We start from the raw sequence: 22,944 nt of genomic DNA on the forward strand, positions 1-22,944 counted from the left end.
TACTAAGAGCCTATGCTGCGTCGCGTGTATCTCATACGGAATCACCTTGCAATCCTTGTACAACCATCTATCACACCTCCTAAGGAGGAGATAGTCAATCTGAGACTTCGCCACCACATTTTAAAAAGTAACCAAATGCTCCTCCCTATTTGGAAAGCTAGAGTTCGCAATCACCAACCCAAAAGCCTTAGCGAAGTCCAACAGCGAGGTACCTCCTCCATTCCTCTCTCTAAAATAGAAGCCTCCATGCACCTCGCTATAACCACCTGCGGTCGATCTAATATGACCATTGAAATCCCTTCCGATGAATAGCTTCTCAGCAGGCAAAACCTGGCGCACAATCTCATCTAATCCCTCCCAGAATCGCTGATTAGCCTCCTTATCTAGGGCCGCATGCAGTGCATAGGCACTAACGACATTTAAGGTGCACTCTCTAACCACCAACTTAATAATCATCAATCTATCATTCACTCGTCTAACCTCAACCCCAGACTCTCTAAGTTCCCTATCTACCAAGATACCTACTCTATTCTTACCTTTTTGGACTCCTGAGTACCACAGTTTATACCCGTCCGCGTCCTTCGCCCTCGACCCTACCCACCATGTCTCCTGGACACACGCTATATTGACCTTCCTATTCTGGAGGATCTTCGCCAACTCTATAGACTTACCCGTCAATGTACCTATATTCCATGACCCGATTCTCAACCTATAGACACCCTTGATCCCATTACCTCCCTTGCCTCCCGCCCCACCCCTTAACCCCTGCCCTACCTCCCGCACCACCCCCCATTCCCCCCGAGAACATGACCTCACTCAACCATCCCAGACCACAGTCACTATACCTACGACAGACTGAGTGGAATCACTAACACACATAAGGCAACATACCAAACTAGAAGAAGACAAGTTGCAACTACAGACACACAAATACAGTGAATCAACTAATACGAACTAAGATGACGGTAATTTAACTAACACAACTAAGGGAAACAGGAAAACGGGAGGTACCAGCTTATGCGAGTAGAGTCTGGGAATCGTCTTGGTTTATACGGCGATGTTGCGTCCACCTAGCACATTCACGTCCAACTCCCACCGCCCTTTACTGACACTCGTCCGGGTTGCTCTTTAATATTTGCACACGCACGTCTCATTCGCCTCTAATAGTCACATGCCCTAACCTGAAATACACACAAAACACCACGAAGCCAAACAAATGAGGGAGGGGTTATCACCGCTACCACTAGTGGGGCCCCACCGGCGACGATTGAAGGCAGAGATAACAGGTAGAGGGAGAGAGTCCGAAAATGTTGAATCCGATCTGGTATATTTCTATAGTCATGTAGGTGAAATTAATTTAATTTAAAAAGAGAATAACAAACCAAAAACTGTACAATTTTATTTTTTCAACTAGAGAAAATGTACGGAAAGGATGATTCAAAAAGTTAGAATTTTGATGCAAAAGCCAATGATTTCAATTCAAATCACGCAGTAAATGCAATAGGAGATAAAATCGAAAAAAAAACAAAAATTTCAAAATGGGTTAATTCGAAGCTACAAAAAGAGTGATTTTCGGATCTGAGAATGAAACAGAAAAAGGATCAAATCAATCACAAGAACAGAAAGAATTGAAACTTTACCAACCAAGTTGACCTTAATTTCAACACTAAAGAAATAAATTCACAAAAACTCCACAAAAGAGAAAGGAAAAAAATGGACCAAAATGTCTGTAATGTGAGGAGCTTGGATAAGTTAGTGGGATCTCAGTTTACTAAAAAAAAAAGATATATATATATATATATATTCTATACTATATTAAAAGTACGAAAGCCCTTAGCGAAATATCATTCGCCTTTATTACCCTTTAAAAATAGATTTCGTATTAGACAAATTAGTCATTAGATTATTTTTCTAATATTAGTAATAGTCATTTAATATTTTTCTAAATATTTAGAAATTCGAGATTAACTAGATTTTGTGTATAATATTTTTCCTTATTTAAACTATGTAACATAATAAACTTGTAAAAGAAAGATCAAAATCTTTTGTAAAGTGTTCCAAAACAATCGTTTACATAAACTTTGAAGCACTTTTACGTCTTGGGGGTACTTTTGTTTGTCACATTTCAACAATTAATTCTTTTTAAAAAATTAGGTAATCCAGGTAAAAGTGAGTAATTTTAGTATCTTTTAGGTTTAAGAGTTTTTTTTCCTTTTGTATAAGTTATTAAAAATTGAGGATTTCATGTAGGTTTAGGAATATTTTTTTAAAAAGTTAATCAACTAATTCTTTATAAGAAAAAGATTAATTTTTTGTAATTATGTTAGGTAAACAAAATTATTAATACTTTGTAAATATTTTAGGTAAACTTTTTGTGCACTTTGACCTCCTTTTAGGTTTAGGAATTTTTTAATTTTTTTGGGTAAAATTCTCAAGCACTTGTACCTCCTTTTAAGTTTAGGAGTATGTGTTTATGTATAATTCCTAATATTAAGGACTGTAATTACTTACGTCTTTTGTTCATGATTCTTTTTTTTTTTTTTTGGTTATTTGCGAGATACAAAAGAATTGTGATTGAATCCTAGAGGCATACCCTTCCTTTTAGGATTTTTCTTATTCCTTCAAATTTATGGTCTTTATCTTTCTCCATTAAACTTTTGAGATTTTTGTACAGAAAGTAAGTTAATATCCAAGCATAAATTTTTCTCAAAAGATTCAAGCTTAAATTTTACAACTTATAAAATAGGTCTTATGGGAAGAAAATTGAATTTGGGCCAAGAATCGAGATTGTACAAGAGGTATTATTCATAAAGATAATTGAAATTTCTCCTCTTCCTTAATGGAAAGGACTCTCTACCGCTCTCTTCTAGTTAAATCTCACATTCGTAAATTCATGCTAAATAAAATTATAATACGGAATATTGTATACTTTGCCTAATAGAAGAGTTAGAAATCAATTAAAATTTTAATGATCTATTGGATAAACTTTGTCCTTTCTTTACTGCATTCAGACTATAAATTATATCTATTCCCGGACCATTATTTGTAGGCTCAAAACCAATGATTATGACAAGTTATGTTAGAGTGCAGCTTTGTCTTTCGGGTTTGCTTTTACGTTGTCTATGTTAAGCGTGCATACTGCGTTCGACAATTCTAAAAAAAGTTTGATCTTTCTTATGTTTCTAAATTATGATATTCAAACTGATGTTTGAAATTAACTAAATTTATGTATTGTTTTGATTTATGTTTTCTATGAATATTTTCTTCTTGAATTTTATACTATTAGTATTTGCATTATATGCCTACATGTCCACAAATTTGATTGTATATAGCTCATTGAAGTTATTATGTTCTTCATTTGGATTTTTTATTTTCGATAAATTTACTCTTTTGAATCTTTTGTTCAATTTATAACTTTGAATCGATTGTTACAATTAACTACGTTGATTAGCTTACAGAACGTTTTTCATAGTTTTTTTGATTAAATGTTTTACTTAGTAAGTTGTTATTATTATTGTAAAGTAAATGCATCAAAGATTAAATAATAGAGAGTCATTGTTTTTGTTTTAAATGATTTGACTTTTTAGGATCAACAATATCGTCTATGAAAGAGAAATTAGATTAGATTCAATAGTACTAACATATTGTTATCTCATACAATAAAATAGCTATAATTAATACAACTGAATTATTTATTTTTGTAAGTTCAAAAAAATCTAATTACTACATTTATGTATCACATTTTTTATCATTAAATAATTGTTATTTTAATGACATTCGCTAATTTACATAATCAATTGTTCTTGTATTCAAGTTTTAATTGATTGACGCTATATATACGTGCAACACAGGTGCACTAAGACTAGTATATATGTATATATGTATACCAGCCTTAAGGGTACGCGCTTTGCGCGTGTACCTGTATCAATAAATACAATAAACTTTTAAAAGTTGTGTAAATATTATTAGACAATTTATCTGAGTTATGTAAAATTTAAAATAAAATTTAAAGAAATTATTTTAACATACTAAATGTTGTTCCCATTTTAGCTAGTTCAATAAATAAAGATATCTTATACCAAAAAGGTTTTCAGATGCCTTATTTGTGATTTATCTTATAAAATTGTAACTTATTTTATAGAATTATTTGGATATGTAATTCGAAACAAGAAATACTTTAATTACATAAAGTAAATTTGTGTATAGTTAAAACAGACAAAAAAAAAATTACAAATAATTAAGACTCCTAACATAAAAAAGTCAAAACAACTTGTTTTTCACCAAATCTTTTTTATGGGAAATTAGTCCTTCAGTTGTATCAACTAATTAAGACTCCTAACAAAAAAGCAAAAAAAACAAAAAAACAACGTATGTGAGAATTAGGAAAAACAATTTTACTACAAAATAGTCTCCTAAATCTAATAGGTATTAAATACAAAATAAACTCCAATGTAGGGTGTTGATAGAAGAGGCGAAAATTTAGGCAAAATTTTATTACCTTTCCTAGATTGTTAATAACAAGAGAATAATTAAACAACTATACCTAAATTATAGAAAAATTAATTAAATAACTATTCTTAAATATTAAATAAATACTCAACTTCATACTTTTAATATAGTATATAGTATATATATATATACATATAAATTTTTTATTTTTTAAATTACTTAATCATGCAAGTTGATACGCTTTAAAACACCCAAAATATGGTAAGTTTTTACCATTTATTAGGACGACCAGAACTTCTAATCTTAATAAACTACCAAAAATGTATTTTAGTTGAATTTATTTACTAAATTGCCATCTCATCGGTTCTCTGCCGCGCCGTCGGCCGCCACCCACCTCTCCGTCATGTCAGTCCAATTCTCCCTATCAAAGCTCCGTCGTTGCTCTCGTAATTTACCGGAAATCTCCTTTCTCCACACTGTCACTTCTTCAGACTCTTATACTAAAACCTCAAACCCTTCCAATCACTATCGCCGCCACAACCATGGCCACCGCCGGCACCTCCACTTTCTCAGCTCGTTATTACCGTCGCAGCCGCAACTTTCTGGACTGCGCTGTGTTTCCTTCTGCCGTTCGTTCTCCACTCGCGGCTGGCGAGTTGGTGATATCGGTGACTCGGTGATGACTCAGTATGAGAACACGGAGTTGTCATTGATCGGAGAAAATGTTAGTGGAAGTGTTGAGGATTCTATTCTCCCAGTACGTGCATTGATTTCATTGCTGGATGGTTATCATGACCTCACTGGCTTCCCTTGGTAAAATTATTTTTGAGCACCTTTAGATTTGTTTATTTGAATTTCAGAAATTCTAAGCTTTATAGTTTGAAAATTTGTAGTTTATGTACAGTGATACAGTAAGGCGAAAACAGAAGTAAAGCAAAAAATAAGGTGAAAACAGCTCTTATGTACAGTGTAAAATGCATATACAGAAGTTAAGCAAACAATGCAGAAAATGCTTTTCTTTATGCATTAAAGCGCTGATAGAAGATAATTGTATCTTGTAAATTGTGATATATGGTGCAAAATGTGTCATATTGCTGGAAGTTTGTCTATGATAAGGGACTGCATCTTGATAAGGGACTGCATGATTTGGAAAGGAAAATGTAAGGGCCTGCATTAGGCTTTCGGTGGTAGTAGAGATAGGTGCATGTCAAGAGTAAATTGTGGCACTAAACATTTCTTTTTGCTTGTGCTCAGCTTACAACCGTTGAAGATGATTTAATGTGTAACTTGTTATCATGTTATTGGAAATTTTTGTCCTTAAGAGCCAGGATTAGGCTTTCAATACTAGTACAAGTAGTTGCATGCTGTTGTTCTCTCATAATAATGAATTCCAATGGATGCCTACTTATGTCATACTATCCTCTATCTAGCCAAATGCTTTAGTGTCTACTTTTGGGTGGGAGGCACTGGTTTGTTCAAAATTTAATCATTGGATACTTCGGGGACCATGCATATTTTCTTTGTGAACTTTATGCCTTAGGTTTTTCCAGGTTTTTGCTGGAGGTATATGCTGTTAGCAGTAATTCAATGTGAACTTTGTGCCTTAGGATTTACCAGGTTTGTACAAAAGGTTCTATGCTGTTGGTCGTAATTATCAAGTCGTTGTTGTGTTTAAAAAATTGGCATAAGCAGCTTAATTCTGTACTTCACTGGTTTAGACCCACTCCATTTTGCTAGATGGCCCACAAGGCCTGCGTTGTTCCTCAACCAAGACAGGAGTTGTTGACAAAATTCCGTCCAAACGCACATGGAATAGTCGATAATCTCTTAATTTTATAGTTGTTTGTAATTTTTATCCAATGATAGTATATGGCCCTTGACGGTAAAATAATGGTGTATGTACTTGGTTTGCAGGTGGATCATAATAGCTTCTTCAACAGTGACTATGAGGCTGATATTGTTCCCGTTTGTAATATTGCAACTCCACAAGTTGATGAGGATTGGAGAGTTATTTCCTAAATGTGAGGCTTGGTTCTCAATACCGTTCGTTTTCCTTTAGCTGATGCTAACTATGGAACTCAAAAAGTAGGATGGAGTGAATGAATGGGTGGAATTTTCCGTTTGATTGGAATTTCGGATAAAAAATATTTCATTATTTCAACTTCACCTTGAAATATAATTTGTAAATCAATATTTGCTTTACCATTTGATCCATTAGTTCAGCTTCAACTTCAAATAGAGAATTTGAAGTTGGAAAACTGGTTTGAGGAGTATTTCAAGTGAAATAATGATTTTTAATCACAAAACTTAAATTATTTTCCAAGTGAAATTTATGTCAGACACAACTTCAACTTCCAAATACTCTTTTTCAACTTCAACCTCAAATAGTACTCTTTTTTTTCAACTTCAACCAAATATTGTCCAAACACCAAAGAAGATGCTCATAGATTTGGATTCACTTGGTAAGATGCTGAGTGATTTTGCTGCTAGAAGATGACAAGTTAATTTGCATGCTCAGTGATTTTGCCACTAGAAGATGACAAATAAGATTCTCTTATTTTTTAACAGTTCAGTTCCTTATCATCTCTGTCAAGATTCACAAAACAATAGAAATCTTAAATTTAATGTGTTCTATAGTTCTACTACTTCTTTCCCTCCAAGTGCTTCAGTATGTATTCATCCTAGAGTAGAGTCGTATACCTGCATTTTGTCATTTCATGTTTCTTGAGGTGCACTTGTTCAAAAAGAAAGTTATGTAGGGTCCCCAAGGGGATGGCCTGATGGTTGAAGCATGGGACTTACAACCTGGACATTTCAGGTTCCAACACCAGCTATATCGCTTGGTTTGAGCCCATCTGCTTCAGCCTTGATGGATGTATCTTGGGAAACCTATGCTTATGCACAGGACAAGTTGCCCTGTAGATTAGTTGAGGTACTCTCAAGCTAGCCCACACACTGCTAATTTTAAAAAGAAAAAACATAACAACCATGATAACTTTGATGCTGTTGCTATTTTCTTTGTTGCCTCAAGAATCCATCTCATAATGACACGTCCAGCCTCCACAAAACTGATGAAAAAGAAAAGAGTTAAAGAGGCTAGCCTAGTGAGTTTTTTTTTTTAATGAAGTAAGGTGTTATATTGATGGCATTAAGAAGATGCAGAAATTACAAAAAAGTTTGGAATAGCTCCTGAGTACAAAAAAACTAGCCTAGTGAGTTGTTTGAGAAAATGGTCATAGTATTTACCTCTTAATAGAGATGAATGCCCGACAGAAGCTATTATTTTTCAACTGATCTTTCTTATGTATTTTTAAGTGCCTCCTCCATTCCCTCCGCCTATGTCAGGAAGGAGTTTAAGAGACCAACTTAAAATCTTTTTCAAGCAGAAACGAGAAGCAGGATGTCCTTCATTTTTTTGGTACTTCGCCTCTCTGACAGTTCAGGTGATAATCCTTTCTATTTTATTATATCAAGTTAATTTGCTTTAGAAGACCTTTTACAAAATTCGTGGATAACTATTTTTGATTGTACATTAAAATACAGTGAGGAAATTGTGACCTTTATTTGGGAGCCTAGTGTGCAACAAACCAAAACTTACGACAATTCAGTACTATCTGAGTGAATCCGAGATTGACTATTCCAATTTGTGATGAGATATTCTAATCATTACACTTTATGTGATTTATAAAAGTTGTCTTTAAATCTAAGTTAACTTCAGTGATTCCATAGATATTTCTAGTAGTCTTACTATGTTAGGCCTTCAAGCTCTTCCCAACATAAGATGCTGTTATTTGTTTATCAAGTTAGAGTATTTTACTTGTGATCTATAAGACCTTCCCCTAGAGAAATGTCTTTTAGGTTAGGTAGCGAATTATGACCTTGTTCTTGTTCTGCAAAATGAAACAATCTGCATATTAGGTGGTAGTGAGCCAAAACAAACAAAAATTGACTGGAATCTTGGATTGTGGTTATCTCATTTGAGTGGTCGATATATGTAAACAAAAAAAGTAAGAATAGCTGTTTTGGGGATTTTGAAGATATTGTTCTTTAGTTAGTCTTCTAAAAAGGATCTTTTACAGGATTAACTTCTAGAATGACTTCATTTGATTTATAGTGATGTTACGTGGACATTATGTTTGTGTTAGTGTTTGTACAGCCTTATTCCCCTCTTGGTTCCTAAAAGCGCTTGAGTCTTTTGGTCTTGTTAGAAGTTTGTATGAATTTTTAAATATTAGATTAATGCAGGTCTAAATGGAACCACATGGTTGTGACAATTCATATAGTTGATCCTGACTAGCTTGAGATTGAGACACAGACACATAGACTAGTAATTGTTGCTATCTAGGTGCTATTACAGGCTATTGGGAGTACCCCTGGTCATAGAAGTTTGTGAAAAAGGATTTAAGGGAGGGGAATGAGAACATTTCTGGTGATTTAGAGAAGGTAAGAAAAAGAAACAGCTGTTAAGTGTCAAGAAAATTTACAAAGGCTGGAAGCAGGCAGGAAGAGAAGTTATGGTATCAAGTGAGGAAGAAGCTGTAGAAAAATATTAAGAAGGGAAGGAGAACTCAGGAAATTGCGAAAAGCTGAGGGAGATTCCTGGAGACAAAAGTACCGGTGTTTATGGCTTCAACACGGAGACAAGAATACAGTTTTTTTTTTCTTTTCACAAAATGACAAATACTTACAGGAGATATAATTTTGTGGAAAAGTTGAAGGTTGATAACACTACGGTATGGGATCCAACAGAAGTTAACAACATGATAGTTGGATAGCATACAGCCCGCTTCAGGAAGAGGAAACTTGGAGACCTTCTTTTGGGGGTATAGACATGCCCACCATTACAACAAGTGAAAGAGAGTGGCTGCAAAGACCATTCACAGTGGAAGAGATTGAGGAAGCACTTAAACATACTATGGAAACTAGCCTCGTGACCTGATGATTATACAATGGAAGCATACTATGGAAACTAGCCTCGTGACCTGATGATTATACAATGGAAGCATAAATGTTTTCCAGTGAAGTCATCTCATTAAGGGTAATCAACCAAGAAGTTTAATCAAAATAATGCTCTCAGGCATGGGTTACGAGGTAAGTTACTAAGGTCATTTTCCAACAGTTTCAGGCAGGATCGCTCATCGGAGGGACTAAGTTTTTCTTCAATCTTGCTGATTGACCAAAAACATGGTTCGAGATCAACATAACATGGACAATACTATTTATTTTAATGCGGGAGGCAAATCTTTCGATATAACAGAATACTTTCCCGGGTCTGAAATGTGGTATGATTGGGTGGAAGCATACTATGGAAACTAGCCTCGTGACCTAATGATTATACAATGGAAGGAAGCATAAATGTTTTCCAGTGAAGTCATCTCATTAAGGGTAATCAACCAAGAAGTTTAATCAAAATAATGCTCTCAGGCATGGGTTACGAGGTAAGTTACTAAGGTCATTTTCCAACAGTTTCAGGCAAGATCGCTCATCGGAGGGACTAAGTTTTTCTTCAATCTTGCTGATTGACCAAAAACATGGTTCGAGATCAACATAACATGGACAATACTATTTATTTTAATGCGGGAGGCAAATCTTTCGATATAACAGAATACTTTTCCGGGTCTGAAATGTGGTATGATTGGGTGGAAAGCAAAGGGAATTCAATGCACAGAATTACAGTTAGCAAGAAGGCCCTGCTGTGGATTTGCCATTTATTACATTTGGCAACAGGAACCAGGGGAAATAAGTATAACAACTGGAGACTTAAAGACCATTTACACAACTACTTTTGTTCTCAGAAGTACAACAGTTATGGCAGATTCATCAGTATTGTGGCAGTACAAGGGGAGAGGAGATCAGTTATTATTGTTCCTGAACTGGCTCCTAACAGGGGGTGGGGAGATATAGCTAAAAAAATCTCAAAGTTTACAGACAAAGGAGTTGTGAATGAAGTTGAGAAGCTGCCTCCCATTATGAAAATCTCTTATGGTGATGCTCTAGCCAAAAGCAAATGGTCTTTGAAGGAAGGTGGTCACAGGATTGAGCACCACAGTGACTGTATCAGCTTCTCCGAAGTCGAGGACAACACAGAAAATGATCTGTTAAGCAGGTGCTTAATAGGCAGTTTCTTAGGGAAGTCAGAGGGTCCTACTCGAGAAAATTTGCACAGATGGGTGGCTGATAAATGGAAGTCAGTATATGGAGTGCTTATTTATGATCTGAACGAGAGGCAATATCTGTTCGAATTTTCCAACAGGAAGATGGCTGTGCAGGTGATGCTAGGTGACTGGAAGTGGAGGCACGAACCTCTGAAACTGAAATGGTGGTTGCCGGAACTTGCATGCACGAAGTCCAATGAAGTAAGCGACTGGCTGTGGGTCAGAATTATTGGGCTTCCTCTTCACCTTTGGACAAAGGAGGTGATGATGGAAATAGGCAATAAGTGTGGCGGGTGGATTGAAACAGAAGAGGAGACAACATTGAAAAATCACCTGAAGTGGGCAAGAATCAAAGTTAGAGGTCCACCAGAAAATATTCCTCGCTTCATTGATCCGGAGAAAAATGGTCTGATTTTTACCTTACCGATTTGGTGTGAATGGCCGCCGACGGTGAGAGTTGGTAGAAAGTACGTCGGGGATCCTAGAGACGTGAAATTACAGGAGTCCAATCGCTTGTCTGAGTCTATAGGATATAGAATGGCTGGGCACGTGAGTAAGGAGATGACTGTGCAAATTTTAAAAAATAAGGAGTGTGTGGGGCACATGGGTGAGACTTCCTGTGTGGAGCACGTCATGGAGGCAGAGGCCCTAGCTGAGGGTTTTAAAGGGTAAGGGCTTTGGGCCAAGTTATGGGCCTGGACCAGAGTTTGAATATAAATGAACAAAAGGAGTTTGCCGCTGTTGGGCCTGATTTTCTATTGGAAACTCTGTCTGAAATTAGGCCCAACACACAGGTTAAATACGACCCTTTGTTAGATGAGATCGAAGCAAACATCTATCAAACAAAATTGGTGATGGTGGAAGTAGAGGAAGACAGAGAAGAAGTATCACAGAGAAGCTCAGGAGATCTATACCTTGCCTTTTCAGACGTGAGCAACATAGATACAGATGAAGGTATAAATCAGAAAGTTGGGGATTTGGCTAACAGTAGCTATGGGGTGAATGAGTTACTATTGGTGACAGCAGAACAACCTCACCAATGGCCCATGAAGGACCCTCTTCCTCTGGAGATGCAGATTCAGTTAGCAGAACTTGAAGCTTCTTTGTGGGTTCACAGAAACGTGGTGAAATTAAGAAAACATTTCGGAGTGGATTTCTAGGGTTGCGAATGGGAGGCTTTCTCGCTCTTCATGAAGTTGGACAGGAAAAGACAGGAGAAACTTTGTGTTCCCAGCAGTTCTACCACACCTACACCAAAACAAAAAGGATGGAGGTCAAGAATTTGACATCGTTTGGGATCAAATTCAAAGGAGGAGGATCGAGGAACAGGGGGAGAAACACAAGTAATAGTGATCAATGAAGGTACACATTATCTCGTGGAATGTGAGGGGGTTAAATGGGGTTGATAAAAAAGGGTTATCAAATCTTTGATTCAAGAATGGAGAGCAGACATATATTGCTTTCAGGAAACAAAGTTGGAAGGGGAATGTGGTACAATAGTCAAACATTTGTGTAGTAATAGATAGGCAGATTATGTGGGATTAGAGGCTAATGGGAGGAGTGGCGGTATCTTAATTATGTGGGATAATAGAGTATGGAGGGGGGAGCTAGTTAATTCTAGTTTGTACAGCATCACTTGCAGAATTAACTCCCTGCATAATGATTTTGATTGGTGTCTAACTGGGGGGTATGGTCCACAAACTAGAAGGGAAAGGGAGGAATTATGGTGGGAAATGGCAGCTTCTAGAGGGTTATGCGAGGGGGCTTGGGTGGTTTGTGGGGATTTCAATACAACTAGATTTGCAAATGAGAGAAGACATAATGGTGGGTTTACCAGGGCAATGAGGGATTTTTCAGAGATCATTGGGGAGCTGGAACTTGTAGATCCTCCATTGTTAGGGGGAATGTTTACCTGGGCGGAAAAAGGAAAATCAAGAATGCTCTTCTAGAATAGATAGATTTCTATTCTCTGTGGAGTGGGATGAGGTGTTTAGTAACATTAAGCAGTCCTTACTTCCTAGAATTAGCTCCGATCACTGCCCAATTTCTCTGAAATGTGGGGATTGGGAATTCTCAAAGTCTTATTTCAAGTTTGAGAACTGATGGCTGGAGGTTGAAGGCTTTACGGAGAGGGTGGAATGCTTGTGGAACTCTTTTCAGATAGAAGGAAGACCAGATTATGCTTTGGCCTACAAACTTAAAAGGTTTGAAAACAAAGCTGAAGCAATGGAATGCCAACAATTATGGGAGTTTGAAGGTAAAGAAGAGTGCTATTCTGGAGCAGATCTTAGCTTTAGATAACTTACAGGAACAGAGACCTCTTAATGAGAATGAATTGTTGCAAAAGGCAAGTCTTCACATGGAGTTCGAGGAGGTAGCAAAACATGAAGAGATATCATGGAGGCAGAAGTCCAGAACATTGTGGCTTAAAGAGGGAGATAAAAACACCAAGTTTTTTCAGAAAATGGCAAACTTTCGCAGAAGATTCAACTACATAGATAAATTAGAAGTTCGAGGGGAAGTCATTACTAATCCAGATGATATTAAAAGGGAGATTGTAGCCTACTATAAGAATCTGTATACTGAAACAGAACCATGGAGGCCTGATTTCAACATAATGGGTGGGACAAGCATTACAGACGAAGAAAGGGTGTGGATGCAAAGGGACTTTGAAGAACAAGAAGTATTGGAAAGCTTAAAACTGTGTGCGTCAGATAAAGCCCCTGGGCTAGATGGATTCACTATGGGATTTTTTCACAAGTGTTGGGAGGTAGTCAAAGAGGATCTTATGAAGACCATTAAGAATTTCCATTGCAGTGAATACTTTGAGAAGAGTTTCAATGCCTCTTATATAGCACTAATCCCTAAAAAGAATGGTGCAAAGGAGCTGAGAGATTTTAGACCTATTAGCCTAATTGGAAGTGTGTATAAGATCATCTCTATAACATTGACAGAGAAGCTGAAAAGAGTGGTGGACAAGTTGGTTAATAGTCACCGAATGGCATTCATCAAAGGCAGGCAGATTATGGATGCTGCATTGATAGCAAATGAATGTGTGGACTCTAGAATTAGAAGGCAAACTCCAGGAATCCTATGCAAGCTAGATATTGAGAAAGCATATGACCATGTAAACTGGAGTTTTCTCCTGAAAGTTCTAAAGGATATGGGTTTTGGTGCAAAGTGGATTAATTGGATCTCTTTCTGTATAAGAACTGTTAGGTTCTCTATTCTTGTTAATGGTTCTCCAGAAGGTTTTTTCCCATTAGAAAGAGATCTCAGACAAAGTGACCCGTTGTCCCCTTTTCTGTTTCTTACTATGGAGGGTTTGGGTCAGATGATACAGATTGCCCAGGGGAATGCTTGGCTAAGAGGCTTCTCAGTCTCAAGTAGGGAAGACAGCAGTTTGAGGATCACACATTTACTGTATGCTGACGACTCCTTAGTTCTCTGTGATGTTGATCATGAGCAGCTGAAATATCTAAGATTAATCCTTGTAATATTTGAAGCTGTTTCTAGGCTTCATGTTAATTGGAGTAAGAGTAGTTTGTTTCCGATTAATACGGTTGATAATACACAGGTATTAGCTGCAATTTTGGGCTACCATGTGGGATCTTTGCCAACTACTTATCTGGGGCTATCACTTGGCTCCAAGAATAAAGCTCAAGAAATATGGAGCGGAGTGTTGGAAAGATGTGAAAAAAGACTAGCAACTTGGAAGAGTCAGTATCTTTCTTTGGGAGGCAGAGTGGTCTTAGTAAATACTGTGTTGGATGCACTCCCGACCTATGTCATGTCCTTGTTTCCGATACCATCCAAGGTGAGGAAAAGAATTGATGCACTTAGGAGGAATTTTATATGGCAGGGCAACAAAGATAAAAGAGCCATACATTTGGTAAAGTGGAGCTCACTTATCACCAGCAAAAGGCAGGGGGTCTGGGACTCAGGAACCTCAAGGCACACAACCAAAGTTTACTTATGAAGTGGATGTGGAGGTACAACTCAGACACTAATGCTTTGTGGAGAAAGGTTATAAGGGAGAAATATGGTCAAACTGAGCAGTGGTGCACTTATCCCTGTTAACAGTTCCTATGGGGTAGGTGTTTGGAAATCTATCAGGCAACTATGGAGCTCTGTGTTGGTTAACACTAGCACAAGGGTGGGTAATGGTAGGAAGACACTATTTTGGAATGAGAATTGGCTTGGGTATGGTCCACTCAAAGAGATGTTTCCAGAATTTTTCAGTATTCCAAATATGCCTCATATTAAAATGGAAGCAGCTTGGGGCCAGCATGGTTGGAATATTACTTTCAGAAGAGGTCTGAATGACTGGGAAATGGGGAGAATTGCTGATTTTTTTAAGGTTTTGGAAGGGTTCAAAGGGCTCAATGAAAATGAGGACACCTTATTATGGCACTGCTGCAAGAACGGGGTATACACTGTCAAATCTGCCTATTTCATGCTTACAAATGCAGATCAGCATACAGCGGGATGGCCATGGAAGAACATATAGAAAGCAAAAGCTCCCTTTAAGGTGGTTTGTTTCTCATGGCTGGTAGCAAGAGAAGCTTGTTTTAACCCAAGAAAACCTACAAAGAAGGGGATTTCTGTTATGCTCGAGATGTTTGTTATGTGGCACAGATCTAGAGACCAACAGTCATCTGTTCCTGCATTGTTCTATCACCAGTCAATTGTGGCAATTGTTCCTTAACATTGTGGGCCTCAGATGGACAATGCCTGCAACTACTCTGGAGCTTCTAAAGTCCTGGAATAACATTGGAGGTGTAGTCAGTCAGAAGACATGGTGGAGAGTGATACCTGCTTGTGTATGGTGGACAGTGTGGACAGAGAGGAACTCAAGAATTTTTGAAGACAGATACAATACTCTTCAGAATGTTAAGATGAATTGTATTCTTTTGTTTTATTTCTGGTGTAAAGAAAGGCATGTAGAGAATACTGAGTCCCTGGTTGACATGTTAGGTTTTTTGTAAGTCTGGTGGATCAGTTTTGATCTTCCCCCCTGTACATATGGTTTTGCACTGCCTTAGTGCCTTTTTTCTTAATATATTGGTACCAGTCTAAAAAAAAAATGTTTTCCAGTGATAAAAAATGGTAATGGATACGTAAATTATTTCTACCAATATGAAGTCTTTCAAAAAACCTCTATGCAACACACATTGCTCTTGTTCCGAAAAGGAATGATGCAGAAGAACTCAACTACTACAAACAAATTAGTTTGGTTGGAGGAAAATATAATATTATTGCAAAAACATTAACAGTAAGGCTGAAAAAGGTGATTGGGAAATTGATATCTGGTCTTTGGAATGCTTATATTCTTTGGCCTTTTGGTTTAAGATGACAGATGCATATGATGTCAACTCTTTACTTGAATTCCTTTTTGGGAAAAATAAAAAAACTCTCTACTTGAATTCCTCAACTCGCTAGATGTTTGAAACAGAGAAGACTGAGTTTTTTATTTGTGTATAGCTGCATCTACTTGGTGCTGTTCCTATGGAATAAAGATACTTTTACTTATCAAAACTAATTGTTGTTGTTACTACTTGAGGACATTTAGTTCTCGGTCTTTGACCCAGTCCAGTTAGTTAATGTTCTTGAAATCATGGTCTGCAGATTCTTTTTTTTTTTAATTTTATTTTTAGAATGAGGTTTGTAGGAATCATTATTTGCTTATTTAGTATGAGTAGGAGTTAAGACTACAATAAGTTATATTTCATTTTCCTGGCCTGTTACCTTCAATCTGGATTCCGGATTTGTTTTATTTTTAGTTTTTGATGAAGAATTCACCCGAAAAAAGTAGATGCACCAATGGAGATTTATATTCACATAGAGGGTATGACGAATGATAGAATGATATTTGTCTGATTGAAAAATCTATGCATGATTTTTTTTTTATTTTTTATTTTTATATGAAAGTAAGATGTGGTTGAGTAATCTTGTCATCTTGATTATATTCTTATTCATTTCTAGATGCCCTGCTTTCTTCTTTGGATTACAACTATTAGAAGAATGTCACTGGATCATCACGAAGGCTTTGATTGTGTAAGGGCACTCTTGTTTTATGCAATTCCTGTGTAGGTTATTGTTCTTTTGGTATTATGATTCTTTCTTGTACTTATTTAATTGTTTAGTCTGTTTTTTGATTATCATTCTATTACAAGGCTCATTAATACACCTAGTACATAATTTTTTTTTTTTTTTGAGCGAAACAGGAAACTTATATTATAGCTAGATAGGGTTCAAAATGTTACACCCATAGTTAGTGTCACATAGGACACATTTGTTACCGTAGCTTACTAGACTATTACAAGCATCATTACTTAGGTTTTTAACAAAAACTACTTCTTCCACTTGGTCCCTCTTCAAGGTTGATTCCACAAAAAGAGGCGGTTGAACAAAAAGTTTTCTTTTAGTTGGTTGAGCCTCATTTTGTTTTGCCATCTGGTGTGCTACTTCATTCCCCTGCCTGAAGTTGTGCTTGAGGATCATGTCCTTCTTCTGGTGCATTAACGATCTGCATACAGTTAGAATATCGTTAAATATGTAGTTTCCTTCATTAATGCATTGGATTACCTGTATACAGTCTGTTTCTACTTCGAGGGGAAATAGATTCCATTCTTGAGCAGTTGTGAGTCCTTCAAGTAGAGCAAGTAGTTCCGATTCCAGTGCTCCATTTGTATGAATGGCTTTTGTGAAGCCTACTATCCAACTACCTAGTACATAAGTTCAAGATGTTAGAAGTTTTGTTGTTTCTCCATCATAAAAATGAATCGTTTTTGTTTCTGCAGATAATATGCAATCCAACAACATAGCATTGATACTAACATAGTAACTCTAAAAAAAGTGAGGCACATAATATATGTAATAGTCTTTCATAATAAGTATACAAACATAAATGTTATCCCTTACATCTAGGAGTATGCAACATGAATTCTACTAGTGTACTTATTGAAATGGATGGATGCTCGTTTTACCTTAATAATTGCTTCCTCCCTTCTCCTCCTCCAAACAAAGATGGGATTTACACACATCCGATGAGGTTTTCTGTTCTTTTAGTGGTATCCCAAATGGTTTTCAATATTTTAAAAGCTTTATTTTTAACATGAAATATATTCTTATCATTTGGACAGTCCTCTCTTTGTCCCCTATGGACATTCAATTAACCAACTATGCCCTAATTCTATAGATGGCTATGAATTCTCTATATTTATTCCAATTTATTCAGATAGTTCAGTATCACGAGTATTCCTCATAACTAGATCATTATTTATTAATGTTGGTTTTCAACCAGCCACAACCATCCTCTTTTATCTGGATTTGAGATCTGCTATGCTTCACAATGAGGATCTTTTAAAATTACTTGAGATAGCTTTTGCCAGTGAAGTTAAACTATATTGATGTAAGGGGGGGGGGGGACCCCATACAAGCTCTATATAGAAGATGCAGAAGCTTGCACAAAAACATGATTTATGCAAAGAGCATCCAGTATGACTGGGTTATCATTTATGCTCCAGAAGTGCACTTAAAACAAAAATGTTCCACTAATCTGGACTAAGGGATCATCGGTTCCACATAAGCGCCAAAGGGATTATGTTCCATGCTCTCCTTCACCACCTCTGACAACTCCTTGCATTACCCATTTTACTCCAAACATATTCAGCACAAATCTCTGTAGTTTATTTGAAATAGGGCAATGAAGTTGCAACTGGTTAACATTCTGCCCATCTTTGTGCAAATAGAGTACGCGCCAATGTGGATTGTCTTTTCACTCAATTTTTCCGCGATCAGGATACCTCCCCATGCTACGGTCAAAATAACGAGAAGAACTGAAAAAATCCTTGTTCTCCCTTTTTAGTAGCCTGCTACAGAAAGTTCAGTGTGAACATGTTATCACACTATCCTTCCCATCTCTCTCTCTCTCTCTCTCTCTCTCTCTCTGTAGGACATTTTGGTTGCTTGAATCTAACAAACTGCTGTGCATCTGATCTTTTGTGGATATCTCTTGAATCTCCGGACCCATAAAATTTCTTCTCTTTTCTCTTCACGTATCTGGGAAATTACTGTTGTTGCTAGATATTAAAAGTATTCGTCCAAGCTTCACATAAAGGGGATTCCACAAACATTCCTACTTCCAGAAACTGATTCTATTATCATTGCATGCTTTATGTCATGGGCTGCTTTCCAGACATGCCCCATGACCCCTTGGCCGCGCCCCATGGCGGCCTAGCAAGCCTCACAATGCCTAGCGCCATGGTCGGCCCCGTGGTCTTGGCTGCGCCAAGTGACAAGCGCGCATGTGCCTCTGTCGCCCCACCGATGCCTCTCGCCAGCGCCCAAGGGCTGGCCAATGACAACAGCGCCGCGCGCCCTGACAATGCCGCGCGCGCAGATCCTGATGCCTCGCCAGCGCCCAGCTGCAGGCCCATTCCAGCAGCGCCTCGCGCACAGACCCTGATGCCAAGCACCAGTGCCCAGCCTCAGGCCAGCACATCAAGTGTCGCGCGCGCCCACAGCAACGCGCGCGCAGACCCGCAAGACAAAGATGCTGCCATCGGACTTAGTTTTTCCTTGTAATAATCTAAGTCCTTTTCATTGTAATCATAGACTAGTTTTCATCATTTTCATTTCAGTGTGCTTCTACAGCTTTATTAGGACTAGTCTTGTCATGTTGGTTTATTTTTTTTAAGCATTATTAAGGGGGACCAAACAATCAAACATTTCAATCAGCATTTTCTGGTGTCTCTCCCCCTCGACACCACATCATTGTAATCAGCATTTTCATTCAGCAATAAAATCATCATCATCATTCAAAACCCAATTCTCTCTCAGCTTCCGCAATTTGCTTACGACATTGGTTTTCCCGCACGGCACTGACAATCTAGTCTAGCGTGCGGCGAGGACCTCATTGGCGGACAGCAACCGCACTGACATCGGTTGCTTAGCCTTACGTTGCCCTTCCAAAGATCATCAGGAAGGCGTTGCGTAACAGTTGGTATCAGAGCCTAGGCTCGACATCGGACGAGGGAAAACATTTGCCATCATCACCATTTCTGACCATGGTGAATCATGGGGAGCGTCTAGCATCCCTAGAAGAGACGGTTGACCGATTACGACCCATCGTAGAAACGGTGCCTGATCAAAGCAACAACCTAGTGCAAAGGTTGGACGACCTGGACCGCCGAATGCGGCAGGCGGAAAATGACATTGCAAACATCAGTCGTGACTCCGACGAGGACCGACAAACGGCAGCCATCGAAACTGCCAATATTCATGGCAAATTTGAGGACCTCCAACAGGAGCGTGCCGACGATTTAGCCCATCAGCAACATGAGGCAGACAGACTAACTGCCATGCAGCAAACCATAAACGACTTGACTGACAAGCTCAACGTTGTCAATGCTGCCTTACAGAGCCTACTTCGAGAAGGCAACCATCACATCAGGGGTGCAGCAGACCTCACCCCCATTCCACAAAAGCTTAAGATACCGGAGCCAAAGCCATACGACGGATCCCGGGATGCTAAAGAAGTGGAAAACTTCATCTTCGACATCGAACAATACTTCGATGCCGTGGGCCATTTGGAGGAATCCAAAAAGGTAGCGACTGCTGCCATGTATCTTCAGGGCGATGCCAAACTTTGGTGGCGGGTCAAACACGAAGCCATCAAGGCCGGTGAAGATACTCTTCAGACATGGGACGAATTGAAGGTAGCCATACGCCTGCAGTTCTTTCCCGAAAATGTGGAATACAACGCAAGGAGAAAGCTACGGGACCTCCGCCACACCAGATCAGTGAGGGAGTACGTGCGCGAATTCTCCGCACTCATGCTAAACATACGCGACATGGGGGACAAAGACAAACTCTTCGCATTCATAGAAGGTTTGAAACCTCATGCCCGTATGGAACTACAGCGACAACGGGTAGACACCCTGCCCAAGGCCATTCAAGCTGCAGAATGCCTTGGCGACTATCATTTGGGAACTCAGAACGACAGGCCCCAGTCGTCTGTCCGAGGGGGATTCAACGGGCACCATCCCAGCAATGGTGGCCCAAGCAAAAGTGGGGGAGATCGGAGTGCATCCAAAACTAAGACTCCTCCCTCCAACAGCAACAGTGCTGCATCCATCAACAACAATCAGGGGAGAAAGCCTCCCTCAGAATGCCGTCATTGCGGCGGGGCACATTGGAACAATGAATGCCCAAACATCAAGGTCAATGCTCATCAGACGGTCGAGGGTGAGTTAGACACATCAGACTCATCAGACGACGACCAGGTAGGCGCCTTCAATGCAATTGTTGGCTCTATCCCTCATGCCTTAGCGGGGACCAGTGCATCTCCTCCTAAGAAAACATCAGTCCCGATCACCAGGAAAGGGAAAGAAAAGATGGACGAAGGACCTCCTAAACAAGCGAGGACCCTAATGTTCGTCGAATTGAAAGTGAACGGCAAGCCCCTTCACGCCTTGATAGACACGGGTGCCACCCACAACTACTTGTCATCAACACAAGTAGAGCGCCTAGGTCTTGTGGTACAAAAGAGCAAAGGCCGCGTCAAGGCTATCAACTCACCACCTCAGACATTGGGTGGAACAGCTACAAATGTCCCAGTGAAACTTGGCCCATACAAAGGAAGCATCGACCTGCGCATCGCAATCATAGATGACTTCGACATCATAGTGGGTTTGGATTTCATGAGGCAAACCAACACCATACCAGTACCATATGCCAACATGCTCCTGATGATGGGAGAAAAAGGGGCCAAGCCCTGCACCATACCATGCTTTCCCATAAAGATGGCCGCTGAAAACATCTCGGCCATGCAGTTGGAGAAGGTAGTCAACAGACATGAACCTCAGGTTCAGGCTACCCTTCGCAGCAACAATCAGTCATCATGTCATCGGCCTCAAAAGACTGGTGACGCTCATCATCGTGTGAAATGTTACACAACGCCTTCCTGATGATCTTTGGAAGGGCAACGTAAGGCTAAGCAACCGATGTCAGTGCGGTTGCTGTCCGCCAATGAGGTCCTCGCCGCACGCTAGACTAGATTGTCAGTGCCGTGCGGGAAAACCAATGTCGTAAGCAAATTGCGGAAGCTGAGAGAGAATTGGGTTTTGAATGATGATGATGATTTTATTGCTGAATGAAAATGCTGATTACAATGATGTGGTGTCGAGGGGGAGAGACACCAGAAAATGCTGATTGAAATGTTTGATTGTTTGGTCCCCCTTAATAATGCTTAAAAAAAATAAACCAACATGACAAGACTAGTCCTAATAAAGCTGTAGAAGCACACTGAAATGAAAATGATGAAAACTAGTCTATGATTACAATGAAAAGGACTTAGATTATTACAAGGAAAAACTAAGTCCGATGGCAGCATCTTTGTCTTGCGGGTCTGCGCGCGCGTTGCTGTGGGCGCGCGCGACACTTGATGTGCTGGCCTGAGGCTGGGCACTGGTGCTTGGCATCAGGGTCTGTGCGCGAGGCGCTGCTGGAATGGGCCTGCAGCTGGGCGCTGGCGAGGCATCAGGATCTGCGCGCGCGGCATTGTCAGGGCGCGCGGCGCTGTTGTCATTGGCCAGCCCTTGGGCGCTGGCGAGAGGCATCGGTGGGGCGACAGAGGCACATGCGCGCTTGTCACTTGGCGCAGCCAAGACCACGGGGCCGACCATGGCGCTAGGCATTGTGAGGCTTGCTAGGCCGCCATGGGGCGCGGCCAAGGGGTCATGGGGCATGTCTGGAAAGCAGCCCATGACATTCTCCCCCACCTGAGTTGGCGCCGTCCTCGGAGCCTTATGATGATGATGATGATGATGATGATGATGTTTCTGATGGTTGTTGGATGGGAGGTCTGCGCCCCTCTGTTGTTTGAGCTTGCTGTTGTAGCGAAGCAATGATTTCATGCGGCTGACATGGAAGACTGGATGGATCTTCCACCAGGATGGAGTTTTTACCTGGTATGTGGACTCCCCAATGCGTTTTTCAATGGACAGGGGCCCGATGTATTTTTGTTGCAGGCGAGGGTCATGGGTCCTTTCTGCAAACAAGTACTGCTTTGGGATGCGTAGCATTACTTTGTCCCCTGGTTGATGTTGGGAAAAGCAACGCTTTTGTTCGGTGAACCTTTTTGCCCGCTCTTGGGCCCTGATGAGATAGCTCCGCACTATCTCCATGTTGCGCTCCCATTCGCTCGAGAAGTTGGCAGCTCGAGGAGATTTCGGCATGGTTGATGCATTCACCGTCTGCGGGAGAAGCGGTTGCTGTCCGGTAACAATTTCAAAAGGGCTCTTGTTTGTATGATGGCTCTTTTGAGAATTGAAAC

The 22,944-nt window shown here is 39.5% G+C and overlaps 1 protein-coding gene across 4 annotated transcripts in view; it reads left to right on the forward strand.

Annotated features, from left to right (window-relative positions):
* Positions 1–4,743: 4,743 nt before the first annotated feature.
* The window catches only part of LOC104244272 (ALBINO3-like protein 2, chloroplastic), a 43,328-nt gene continuing 25,127 nt past the window's right edge, over positions 4,744–22,944 (forward strand). For 3 of the 4 annotated variants that reach the window (XR_011405986.1, XM_009799659.2, XM_009799661.2), the window contains exons 1-4: positions 4,744–5,262; positions 6,364–6,470; positions 7,765–7,892; positions 16,590–16,661. Coding sequence is in view for 3 of the 4 variants with exons in the window: in XM_009799659.2 (XP_009797961.1) it covers positions 4,853–5,262; positions 6,364–6,470; positions 7,765–7,892; positions 16,590–16,661 (717 nt within the window). In the remaining variant the exon portion in view is untranslated. Of the gene's footprint in view, positions 5,263–6,363; positions 6,471–7,764; positions 7,893–16,589; positions 16,662–22,944 lie in introns of those variants that run through there. The other variant, XM_009799662.2, reaches the window with a different exon arrangement.

The sequence above is a fragment of the Nicotiana sylvestris genome, chromosome 3 (assembly GCF_000393655.2).
Source record: "Nicotiana sylvestris chromosome 3, ASM39365v2, whole genome shotgun sequence".
Classification (NCBI taxonomy): domain Eukaryota; kingdom Viridiplantae; phylum Streptophyta; class Magnoliopsida; order Solanales; family Solanaceae; genus Nicotiana; species Nicotiana sylvestris.